The sequence below is a fragment of the Monodon monoceros genome, unplaced genomic scaffold (genome assembly GCF_005190385.1).
Source record: "Monodon monoceros isolate NGI ecotype Baffin Bay Population unplaced genomic scaffold, NGI_Narwhal_1 Super_Scaffold_15, whole genome shotgun sequence".
NCBI lineage: Eukaryota > Metazoa > Chordata > Mammalia > Artiodactyla > Monodontidae > Monodon > Monodon monoceros.
Genome location: NW_021703771.1, coordinates 57,662,774 through 57,675,738, shown reverse-complemented (window position 1 = coordinate 57,675,738; position 12,965 = coordinate 57,662,774). Strand labels below are relative to the sequence as shown.

Genomic DNA, 12,965 nt, shown 5'->3' with positions numbered 1-12,965 from the left:
CCAGTGAGCTTGGGCACTCTTTGCAGTGGTAGAGAAAATCTCATTGCCATTCAAATAATTTTAGCTGGTTTGCTTCTATGTGACTATTCACATGGGTTGGAAATTAGCTGTTACCTATTAAACAAGCTAATTTTACAGCAACACCATTTTGGAATAAAGTTTACATTTTCTTGATCATATGTTCCCTTTTGCCTTTATCCATAATCAACCCACTACGGGGCTTGCCAGTTTCGTACAAGATCATTATGCTCCATTCTGTCCTTGACTAGAAAAATGAAATCTAGAGAGATCTCAAAATGTCTAAAAATGACTTGAGAAAAAAATTTTGCCATCACTAATGGTAATGGTTGAGACAGAGAGAAATTTATATTTGAATACAGTTAAGGCAAACCCATGCAATTCTAATTACCCTGAATACTTCATTATTGCATCTTTTAATGCAAGCTCTAAAACTGTTTCTTAAATTACACTTAAATCAGAATTTTGCCTGTGGATACAAGTGCTAGAAATAAGTAAAAATGTCCACAGAATCTGTATGTTTGAAGCAAAAGTAACATTTAAGCCTGAGTTATCACAATCAGCATTTCCTAAACCATGTGCTGCCGAACACCAGTGCTACAACACGATGGATGAAAAAAGGCCACGCTGATCAACTACGTCTGGAAAACGATGCTGAAGTAGAATGTATAACTGTTCAAAATATTCACTGCCCTTCTGGTGGGTCCTTTTCTGCACACGGGTTACACCTCCTGCTCTGCTGAACTCAGAAGGGACCACATGACCTGCTTTGGCCAATAAGATGTGAACAGGAATGACGTGTGTCACTTAGCAGAAGCTTTCAGTTTGTGAATCACCAACTCTTTTCCTTCTGCCAAAGACCAGCAAAGTCCTAAACGGAAGCTGCTTGGCCGAAACCCTGAATAAAGACAACAAAGACCAGAGCCACAGATGACCCGTGTCCAGAGGCAAAAACTCAACCTTTGTTGCTGTAAGCTCTTAAGATTCACACTAAACATTCACATTTCAGAGATCCTAAGAAGTCCTGAAATAAAGACCCAGATTAACTTTATTTAACCCATCACTGCTAGCACGCATTTGATCACAGAATCGTTACCTCACATAAAATCCTGAGAAATGTTCTGAGAGAACATTTTCAGGAAATGTCAATGAAGATACTTACTTCAAATCTCCATTCCACTTTGCACAGACTTACTATTAGGTTGACTGTGTCATTTCTTCTAGGGTTTTCAAATTTTTCAAAATCTCTAACAGAATAAGGGTCAATCGGGAGCCATTTTGGTATTCTGACATTAATCAATTCCCAGAATTCTTCCTTAAAACTAATTTCACTTTCTGCTTATTATTTTCTATATTTTTCACTATTCAAACACGTATAAATTACTGAAAGGTTACAAATGAACATTTAGTCTACCTTTGTAGATATCATTCCAATTTTTAAACAATTATAAGCATACTTATTTAGTTTTTTTCAATATATGGAAACAGACAACAGAACAGCATGAAGTTGAAAAATGCATTCAAAACAAAACTGAAGGGCTTCCCTGGTGCCGCAGTGGTTGAGAGTCCGCCTGCCCATGCAGGGGACGTGGGTTCGTGCCCCGGTCCGGGAAGATCCCACATCCCGCGGAGCGGCTGGGCCCGTGAGCCATGGCCGCTGAGCCTGCGCGTCCGGAGCCTGTGCTCCGCAACGGGAGAGGCCACAACAGTGAGAGGCCCGCGTACCGCAAAAAAAAAAAACAAGTCAGTTGCTATAGATAGTGCTCGGACACACAACAGATGACACAGTTGACTAATAGCACCTAGAATCTCGGAAGAAATTACAATTCCATCTCACAGCAGATTTCACTGAATTTTTAGTTTAAAAAAAAAAACACATTAAAACAAAACGTGTGATTTTTAACTAAGAAAAATCCAAAGAGAATTCCATACTATGGCCTTAAATCTAAGTGCACCTGATAGTATGAAAAGAGACTCAAAAACAACTAAAAATTGTGATTAAGTCATTTGGCATTGGGAGATTCGGGAATAGGTTACTGAAACAATCTGCTTTATATTGTACCAAGCGTATTTCTAAGGCCAGCTTTTGTCTGGAATAATAAAGGTTCGCTGATACTAAGGGCACCTAGAGTGCCTTCTTTCAGGGAAGGAGAGAAGACAGTGGCAGTGCAGTCTGGCAGGGCCTCTTCTGCTACAGCGATGGGCTATTCTTCACAATAAGGGTCCCTGTGAAAGTGACCTGCTCAGCCTCTCTAATACCCGCCCTGAAGACACTCCCCTCCCTTCCTGAAGGTGGTACCTGCCAAGACTCAACCCCTCTGGTCCCCTTTTGACGTTTTCCGTGCCTCCTTACAGTGGAGCGCTCACCCACTGGGAGTGAAAATCTGTGGGTGATTTCTGAGCTCCCTCACCAACAGGCCTGCTCCTCCCTGCACAGCCTTCCCCACCCGGAAGCAGCTTCTTGCGCAAGTCCTGCTGGTCCCAGCTGCTTGCTGGCCACACCTGCACGTGATGTGGCATTTATAGATGTCTCTATCTCCCAGTTTCACCAAAAATGTAGTCTGTGATATGTTCCCAATTGTCTTTACTGTTCTGTAGGTTTTCCAGGAGGAGAGGTAGCAAGATTGCCACCATACTCCTACCACTACTTAAAGACCTTTCCCCTGTTTGTCATTTTCATTCCATGCATACAAGAAAGCTAATCTACAATCTAAAAAAAATTCTCGGGGACACGGGTTCGTGCCCCGGTCCAGGAGGATCCCGCATGCCGTGGAGCGGCTGGGCCCGTGAGCCATGGCCGCTGGGCCTGCCATCCGGAGCCTGTGCTCCGTGGCGGGAGAGGCCACAGCAGCGAGAGGCCCACGTACCGAAAAAAAAAAAAAAAAATTCTCCAGGTCAAGCCAAATTAGCCTATTTGGTCATAATGCTTACCTCATAAGACATGTCAGAAGAGCCCAGGAGTCAAGTCATTAAGACCAAGCTCCTCCTTTCACTATGAGTACAGAAGTCAAGAAAGGTAATGAGATTTTGTCCAGGGCTAACCAACAGAGATAAAACAGGAAAACTCAAGCTCCTTCCAATGTATTACAGAGACTCCTTTGAGAAGGAATAGTCAGTACTCCTGAGTTTTCAAATGGTTTATAAAGGCCCATTATCATGCAGACCCAGGAACAGGCGTGGCAGCCAAATTACACCAGGCCAGTTATCAAAATCCCGAGAAAACGTGCGACCTGATAGATAAACGAATAAATAATAATTGGTTGTATGTAAGGAAAGTCCTAGCAGAGAGTCCTAGCTGGGGAAGGATGTAGAAGAAAGTTGGAATTTGGTCAATTTTTAAATACAGTCTTGGTCCTGTATATCCAATCACCAAATAACTCAGGGACTGGGTTTTCCTTTTAGTTGTACCGTCAGAACAGAATTTTCAAGCACACACTCTTCTTTTCCACTACCCATTTCCACTCCCACTGATGCCTGCCATATATCTTCACCCCTAATTCTCCTAACCTCATCATCATATGGTCCAATAACCACCCCCCTGCCCTTGCTATGTGCATATCAAATTCTGCACTCAAAACAAACTAGTCTAAGTGACAATGGGAGCGAACAATTTCAAAGATCATTTCTTTCATTCTAAAGTTCTCTCACTGACTCTGTGAAAAGCTTCTATAAGGAAGTGCCGATTAATAACCTACAGCTTTAATTTTAAGTGCTACATTAGTAATCTGAAAGAGTCGTAACTCAGGAAAGATATCTAAGAAACCCAGAAAAGAATTCATGCTTAAAAACAACTGATCTATCCATGAAAAGACTGCATTTATTTCTTGAGGAATCTGGATCTGCATTAAGATGCATGTTTGATTTGAAACTGGTCTTCTTCTGCCACCAAGTGTTAGCACACACTTCTAACCAACCAGTTTCTGCACTGTTCAAATCACAGAAATACGTCACTCAATGTGAAAAATAAATCCAAAAGAATGCACTGTAAAAAAGCACTGACCTAAACAAGTAGTAGTCTAACCATGTGAAACAAATATACTCTAAAGAAATTACACAAGTAAATTTTAGCTACTCTTTCAGAGACAAAGCAATTTAATAAGATTTTCTGAGGCTTCATTCATTTGATTTAAAAAACTACAACTTTGAAAACACAGTGATAATCAAAATAGCTTTACAATACACAAAACTACTTTCAAGGGAATTCCCTGGTGGTCCAGTGGTTAGGACTCCATGCTTTCACAGCTGAGGGCGTGGGTTGAATCCCTGGTCAAGGAACTAAGATCCCGTAAGCCACATGGCACAGCCAAAAAAATAAATAAACTACTTTTAATACTCTCTTACGTGATATATTCCATTAGAATTCTATGAAACTAAGAAGATGTAAAATTAACACATTGACTAAATGCCTCCTGGTGTTAGAAAAATATATAATTATCCAAAAGTCTTATGTTTCCCAGAATCTCAGTTAGAGAACTTAGTTCTCTAGCTTGGGAACCAGAATACCATGCTGTAGCAGAGGAAGTTCCATATCGAGAAATTTGATGAAGAGTTTCTATATATGTTGGTAGTGTATAGGAAAAGGTCAGGAGGATATACTAGTAGTGGTACCTAAGAGAGAGACATTATATTGGGAGGAAGGGAGTGGGAGATTGGTGATGAGGGAAAAAAATGTATCTTTCGATCTGTAGGTTTGTATGTATCAATATTTGGATTTTTTACAGTGAGCATATATTCATCTAGCGCTTCTGTAATTAAAATAACTTTTAAAATAACAAGTACTTGAAATGAGACAAACTTCCTAATATGAGTGAAAAAAAGTATTCCACACCCCTCTCTCTCTCTCCCTCCTCTTTTATTTCATTATCAATCTTAAGTAAACTGAATGCTGGTAATACATTCCACTATTGACTTTATCAATGGTCTGTCTCACCCTTGTAAATGAGTGGACCCAGAATGAAAACCTAGAAGAGAATTAGTGCTGAGAGAGGAAAACAGACAGCTGGAAATGTAAAAAACAAGTTAAGAAACTAACGAGTCACATATTTTAAGATAATCTACATTCCAAACCACAAAGCATAATAAAAATCTACTAATGTGTATGCCACCTTTTCATATTGGTTTTAACTTCTGCAGTGGACCCACTGATTTGCTGCATAAAGAAAATACTGGCTCTGCATAGCATAGGGAGATCAGCTCGATGCTTTGTGACGACCTAGGGAGGGTGGGAGGGAGGGAGGCTAAAGAGGGAGGGGATATGGGGATATATGTATACATATAGCTGATTCACTTTGTTGTACATCAGAAACTAACACAACATTATAAAGCAATTATACTCCAAAAAAGATGAAAAACAAAAAAAGAGAAAATACTGGCTATTTTAAGCCTGTACATCTCAAAGTATACTACTCTTCAGACCATCTGGATCAGAAGCCCTGTCACACTTACTGAATGAAAGCCAAGGTCTTAGGTCCAATTCCAGATCTGAACTTAGAGAATGGAAATCTGCAGCTTCAACAGGTACACCAGGTGACTCATGAATCCCAAAGTTTAAGACATATTTTCTTAAGCATTCAGAAACCCTAACCATCATAATAGTAAATAGGAACAGACTGATTCCACAAATTAAAGGCAAATATTCTTATTTGGCTTTCTGAAAGACAGTAAGATCTTAGTTTATTTTCCAAAGATTAACATTCTAATCAAAACAAAACGCAAACTGATTTAGATTTTATACAGTCTTCAAGCAGGGACTGTTTCTATTTTGATCATCGCTCTATGCCCAGCACCCAGTGTCTGACACATAGTAGGCACTTGATAAACAGTTGTTGAATTAGTAGGATTCGGACCAAGGAGCTCCCCACATAGAGAAATGAAACTGGATGGACAGGACTTGGCAAGTGGGAGGGAAGAAGATGAGACTGAGAATGAGGTAAGAGGGATTCTGGACGGGGCTCTGCAACTGAGGACGATGTGATCTCATTTCAGTCACTTAACTTCTAAGTCTCAGATCCCTTTTCTATAAAGTAAAGGAGCAGATTCTGTGAAATCAACTGCCAAGAAATCATTTAAAATGCATGCAGTCCGAAACGTTGAAATACAAATTCTAGAGTTAATTTAAACATCCCTTTGATAACGTCCTTGGGTGCTCTCATTTCAAAGTTAATATTATAAAGACAGAAACATTTTGAAATGTGGGTATTACCTTCACCACTGATTTGTCATTCTGTGATTAAGTTTGATACCATTGGGAAGAGGACAATCCATTTGAAAGCAAAACAAGGAAGATAATGAGTAAAAAAAGCAAACTGTCAGTCTACAGGTTTTGTCAGTTGTTATCATTCCTAATTCCCAAATCTGTGATTTACACAAATGATTTTACCTAACTATTCTGGAATGGTACCTAATATAGTTATTATTTAATTTGGGCATAGCTGTTAAAAAAAAAAACATGCAAGATATTGGTGGGGGGGGGGATTTTTTTACAGTAGTCTGTAGAAAACTCATAACCACAGGATGGTCAACCACCCAAACACATGTTTTTACAGGACCAAAAAGACTTTCTGAGCACAGAGACATCAAATACAAACTGTTGAATTCAGAAAAAAGATCTACTTACTAATAAACATGACCTTCATTTATAGAGCTGCAAATCAGTCTTAACTGCAGCCAAGAGTCATGGAGAGCAGGAACGATTTCTAATCTGCATGCCCATCTCCAAAACTCTGGCGCATCAGAGCAGGTCAGCAGATGTCTTAATTTGCATGAGAACCTCCCTAGGCTGAAATGGGAGAAAAAAGGAAGGGTGCCCTTAGGATTCCAAGCGAACTGCTCGTGACTCCAGAGAGAAGTCCAAAGTTCCTCCAACCTCTGAGAGAGGAGGCAGTGGCCTAGGACAGGCAGAAAGTCACCCTGAGATAGGGGAAGTCAAAAGACATGTCTCCTGGCTGTGGCACTGCTGACCATTCTCAGGGAGAAGTACTTTTAAGTACTGAGCTGGGGAGTGGGGCGCCCTTCTGTTACCCTCTTACCCAGTCCCTGGAACACTTGTTCCACACCCTCAATGGAGACAACTGCTGAAAGAGCAAGGTGGCTTTTTGGAAACCTTGAAAGAGCTATGTAAAAGGGGGGCGGGGCGGAGCCTGTCCCACCTTGAAGAACCCAGCCTCAGGAAGCAGCATCAGTGTATGCAGGCCAGTGGAGAAAGCTCTGAGCGCAGCAGGCTGCAAACAACCAGAAGCAAAGAACGCAGCGAAATACAACTCCAGCACCGCCCCCAAGGCTTTTCAAGGGACGAAGCAGATGTGGCAACAGATGAAGCAACGGTAAGTGATGGTCAGAGTGTGAGGCTAACAGCCACCGTGGCAAAGGAGGGGACAGCTGCCATGGCCTCCATGGAGGCTCTTGAGACAACTCAGCATCCTTGGGAACTGGAACCAGACTGACTTGGAATTCCAGGAGCAATAGTGGCAGGGGTGCCGAAAAGCACTACAAATGCCCCTCATGCCCCAACCATGCTCAGGGCTGGTGTGGCTAACAAAACAGGGCTTATAGGAAAAATGTCCACTGACCTTCTTCCGGAGCCATGGTGCTTTGGACAATTTCATGAAGGTCAAATGAGGCTTAAAAGGTCTGCTTTCTCCTGCCAGGATACCTTTTTCTTGAAATGTCCTTTTTGCAGCATCTGAAGAAAATAAAAAGCACAAAAATGTTACCATATGATAACCATATGAGACAAGAAACTAAAAAAGAGTGGATATATGTATATGTATAACTGAATCACTTTGCTGTACACCTGAAACTAACACAACATTGTAAACCAACTATTCTCCAATAAAATTAAAATTTTTTAAAAATGCTACTATAACACATGGCAGTCTTTAATCATAAAAATGGCATTTCAAAAGATAACAAATTATCTTATAAGGAAGATTATAAACCGGTTTGAGATTTTTTTTAAGAGAGGAAAAAACATAACATGTATGATAACAAACACATTATGACAGTTAAACCTGCAGTGATGTCAAACTTTCGGTAAAGCACACAAAAGCCACAATTTGACAAGGAAACATTTAATAAATAAAATAGCTCTTGGCTGATATGATGCAGATTTCACACAATACCCCAGTGGAGTCCATATGTATAAAAAAGGACTAGCTTATCTGTAAACCCTCATATCTAAAACTTCTGCTTCTAACCAAGATAGAATAACAGGAATCGGATTTACCCTCCCATCTAAAACAACCAAAACAAAGGACAAAGTATACGAAACAAGGGTTTGCAAGACACTGTACACCAGGCAATGAAGGTCGGTGATCCCTCAGAGATGAGAAACAGACAAGGTAAGCCCTACAATTGTCCAGCTTACGTCCCTGGGTGTCTAGGTCTCTGCTCAAGGAAGGGAAACCCAGATGGAGCCCAGTCATCACACTAGGTTCAGAAAAGAGAGCAGAGAGTAGAAAAGACCAAGGCATCTGGAGCTCATGGGACAGAGTGCCAGAGAAGTGAGTCCTGCAGAGAGAAAACTGCAGAGATCCGCAAAGGGTCCCCCTAGTGGATTCAGCTAAGCCACTGACCAGCACATGTGTGTGAGCAAACTACCAGAGGCTGGAAAACACACTCCAAAGGATTAGAGAGAACATGCCCAGCTGTCACCCAGGGTTAGGAATTCTTTTCCCATCAGCCAGACTGGAAAACCTCAAGATTCATGGGACACTGGGCAGAGTAATCTAAGGGTCTTGCCTCAGTGGAGAGGAAAAATTAGCTCTGGCCTGGTACTGCTCTAGTCCCACCTAACAAAACTTAGAAGCAAGACGCCAAAGGAAAAACCTATTTCCAAGTAATTTAATTATGTCCCAGAACCAAGCCCAAGAATAATCAGAGTAAAACAAATTATCCAACACCCAACAAGGTAAAATTTATAATGCCTGATATCTAATCAAAAATGACCAGGGGGCTTCCCTGGTGGCGCAGTGGTTGAGAGTACACCTGCCGATGCAGGGGACGCGGGTTCGTGCCCCGGTCCGGGAAGATCCCACATGCCGCGGAGCGGCTGGGCCCGTGAGCCATGGCCGCTGAGCCTGCGCGTCCACAGCCTGTGCTCCGCCACGGGAGAGGCCACAAGAGTGAGAGGCCCGCGTACCGCAAAAAAAAAAAAAAAAAAAAAATGACCAGGCATATAAACGGGAAAATATGAGCCACAATGAGAAGATAACTTAATTCATCAAAAGTGACCCAGAACTAACACAGATGTTAGAATTAGCAGATAAGGGCTTCAAAGTAGTTATTATAACTGTATTCTCTCTGTTCAGAAAGTTAAGTTCAGACATGCAAACTATAAAAAAAAGACCCAAATTAAATTTATAGAGATTAAAACTGCAAGGTCTGAGAAAAATAAACTGGATGGAATTAAGAACAGATTAGACACTGCAGAACAAAAAATTAGTGAACTTGAAGACGTAACAATAAAAACCACCCAAAATAAAACAGAGAAGAAAAAGAAGTAAGAAAAAAAAAAAAAAAGGAACAGAATATCAGTAAGCTGTGAGGCAACTTAGGTTGCCAAATACATGTATAAGTGGAGTCCCTGAAAAAGAGGCAAGAGAGAAAGAGATAAGACAAGATACTTGAAGAACTAATGGCTGTTAGGGAATGAGAGCTATACCACAACCACAATGGAAAATAATCTGGGCAGTTAACTATTGAAATTTAAGCTACACAAGCATTTTGAACCAGTAATTCCAATATTAGGAAAATACACAAAAATAAATAAAAGTACCAATACATAGGATTCTATATAGAAGATACTTAGCATTGTTTGAATTATCACAAACTGGAAATAACCTTCATCAATAAAGAAATGGTTGTTAAATTACCATAGGGCCATACTAAGAACTATCATAATGAAAAGAATGAATTAGAGCTACATATATTGACCTGAAAAGACATCCATGATATCTATTAAGCAAAAACAAGGCAAGTTGCATGGTTACTATATCCATAACATAATTTCATGGTTTAAAAGAGAGAGAAAGAAAGAAAATAAATGCTAAACATTTATGTTTTTAGTAGCATAGAAAAATAGTATAGAATACCTTAGAATGGAGGTTGAGATTGAATAGGGGCAGAAGAAAACAGTAATGTTTTCTTTATACATATTTATATTGTTTGAATGATTACAATGAGCATGTATTACTTTTGAATAAAAGGTTTAAAAATAAGAAGCACAATAACGAACTGACAATACGTTAGCAATATAACATTGCTACGAGTGCACAAGCATCATAGCAGAATGCACAAATAGGAGACAGTCCTTTGCCACACATGTGAAGAATCCATCCCTTTCAAAGACCTTTGGTAAACAACTTTTCATTTGGTCTTTTTCCCTTAAAATCAGGGCTAATACATAAGTCAATTTTAAAGATAAGAAAACTGAAACATAAGATGTTCAAGGTCATACTCCTTGTTAGCAGTTAAGAAGGAACTGTGATCCACGTGCCCTAACTTCTACCCTTGTCATCTTCAAGCTGGCTGAAACCCCAGCTTGAGCCCTGGGAGTAAGGAAGGGCACAGAAGCTGCCTCAACAATTCAATGAGGAAGAAGAAGGCAGGGGATTCTGCCGCCTTCCACCATGCCCACACACATTGGTTTCAGTCCGAGAAGTTCCCCTGTTTTACACACTGAGCTTCTGAGTACCATTTCATTTTTTTAAAGGATTCCAATCCTTACCGAAAAGAAAGTTTGAAAAGCAATGATCAAAAAACTTATATAGGGTCCCTTCAGTAGCAATAATCCCACCAATAATGTCCAAAAAAAAAAAAACAAAATAGAAACTGGTAAAATATAGGACACAGAATACATCTTTGAATCTCAAATAAGACTATATTCAATCTATTTTTAAAATTTATTTATTTATTTATTTGGCTGTGCTGGGTCTTAGTTGTGGCATTCAGGATCTTTAGTTGCAGCATGTGGGATCGAACCCAGGCCCCCTGCATTGGGAGCGCAGAGTTCTAACAGCTGGACCACCAGGGAAGTCCCCACATTCAATCTAAATGTTCAGTGACGAATCATTAGAGAAATACAAATCAAAGCCACCATGAGGTATCACCTCACACTGGTCAGAATGGCCATAATCAAAAAATCTACAAGCAATAAATGCTGGAGAGAGTGTGGAGAAAAGGGAACCCTCCTGCACTGTTGGTGGGAATGTAAACTGATACAGCCACTATGGAGAACGGTATGGAGGTTCCTTAATAAACTACAAATAGAACTACCATATGACCCAGCAATCCCACTACTGGGGATATACCCTGAGAAAACCATAATTCAAAAAGAGTCATGTACCACAATGTTCACTGCAGCCCTATTTACAATTGCCAGGACATGGAAGCAACCTAAATGTCCATCAAAAGATGAATAGATAAAGAAGAGGTGGCACATATATACAATGGAATATTATTCAGCCATAAAAAGGAATGAAACTGAGTTATTTGTAATGAGGTGGATGGACCTAGAGTCTGTCATACAGAGTGAAGTAAGTCAGAAAGAGAAAAACAAATACCGTATGCTAACGCACATATATGGAATCTAAAACAACGGCACTGATGAACCTAGTGGCAGGGCAGGAATAAAGATGCAGACATGGAGAAGGGACTTGAGAACACAAACGGGGAACGGTAAGCTGGGACAAAGTGAGAGAGTGACATGGACATATGTACACTACCAAATGTAAAACAGATAGCTAGTGGGAAGCTGCCGCATAGCGCAAGGAGATCGGCTCGGTGCTTTGTGACGACCTAGAGGGGTGGGATAGGGAGGGTGGGAGGGAGGCTCAAGAGGGAGGCGATGTGGGGATGTATATATAAATGTATACTTATAGCTGATTCACTTTGTTGTACAACAGAAGCTAACACAACACTGTGAAGCAATTATACTCCAATAAAGATATAAAAATAAATAAATAAATAAATATTCAGTGAGAAACTGTCCCTTTTAAGTTCAGCTAATTCTCATCAATGTTAAGTATGTCCTAATTTTTCTAACAATTAAAACCATGAGCCTAGTGAAAGATTACCTAATGTTTCAAGGAAATGTGTCCTTAAAAATAAAAGATACACCAGGTACTGTTCTGGGTGCCGGGGACACAATGGACAAAATAAATCCCCAGCCCTCAGGGAGCATCCAACTATACTGGGCGCCACAAACAAATAAATACACAATGCGGGGTATCAACAAGTGACACAAAGAAAAATAAAGCAGTAGGGGCATACAAAGTGATGTGGAAGAAAAGGGGTTGTTATTTCAGAGAAGGTGGTCTGGGAATCCTGTTCCGAAGATGAGACATTTGAGAAGCCACCTGGATGAGGTCTAGAAGAGAATCACGTGTGTATCTGGAGCGAGGGTGCTCATGGCAGAAGGAACAGCTTCCATGGTGAAAAGTGGTTAGTAGGTCCAAAAGCAGTAAAAAGCGTAGGATAACCGGAATAGGATGAGCGGGGGATCGGGGAAGAGGTAGGAAAGGGGTTTAGAGAAGTGGGCAGGGGCCCTTACGAGGCACGGCAAAAGCTTTGGATTGTATTCTAAGGTTGGTGGGAAATTCTGAGGGTTTTAAGCAAGGGAAATTTATGTATGATAGTAACTTTCTTTACTCATCTATATTTCAACTGAAATATACATGTATTCCTGGTGAGAGCAACTGAGTCTCAGGAGATTGAAAGTGTTCTTCTCTTTCCCTGGAAATGTATTAGTTGAAGGAAAGACAGCTAAATGGAATGTCACAGTGTTTAAGATGGGGGAGGGGGGCACTGGGGTCTTGGGTCACCATCTGGCATCTCCTGAGACATGTACCAGACTTGGCTTTTGAAACTGTATCCTCCCTTGCTCCCCTATTCAATGACTCTCTGTAACTTCTGTGCCCTCGCAGGTACACAAGATTTCATTCTATTGC

The 12,965-nt window shown here is 40.6% G+C and overlaps 1 protein-coding gene across 4 annotated transcripts in view; it reads right to left on the bottom strand.

The window, feature by feature from the left end:
• AKAP7 (A-kinase anchoring protein 7) overlaps positions 1–12,965 on the bottom strand; it is a 156,303-nt gene that overhangs the window by 87,062 nt on the left and 56,276 nt on the right. For all 4 annotated transcript variants that reach the window (XM_029223815.1, XM_029223816.1, XM_029223817.1 and 1 more), the window contains exon 6: positions 7,587–7,699. In XM_029223815.1, coding sequence (XP_029079648.1) covers positions 7,587–7,699 — 113 coding nt within the window. The remainder of the gene's footprint in view (positions 1–7,586; positions 7,700–12,965) is intronic.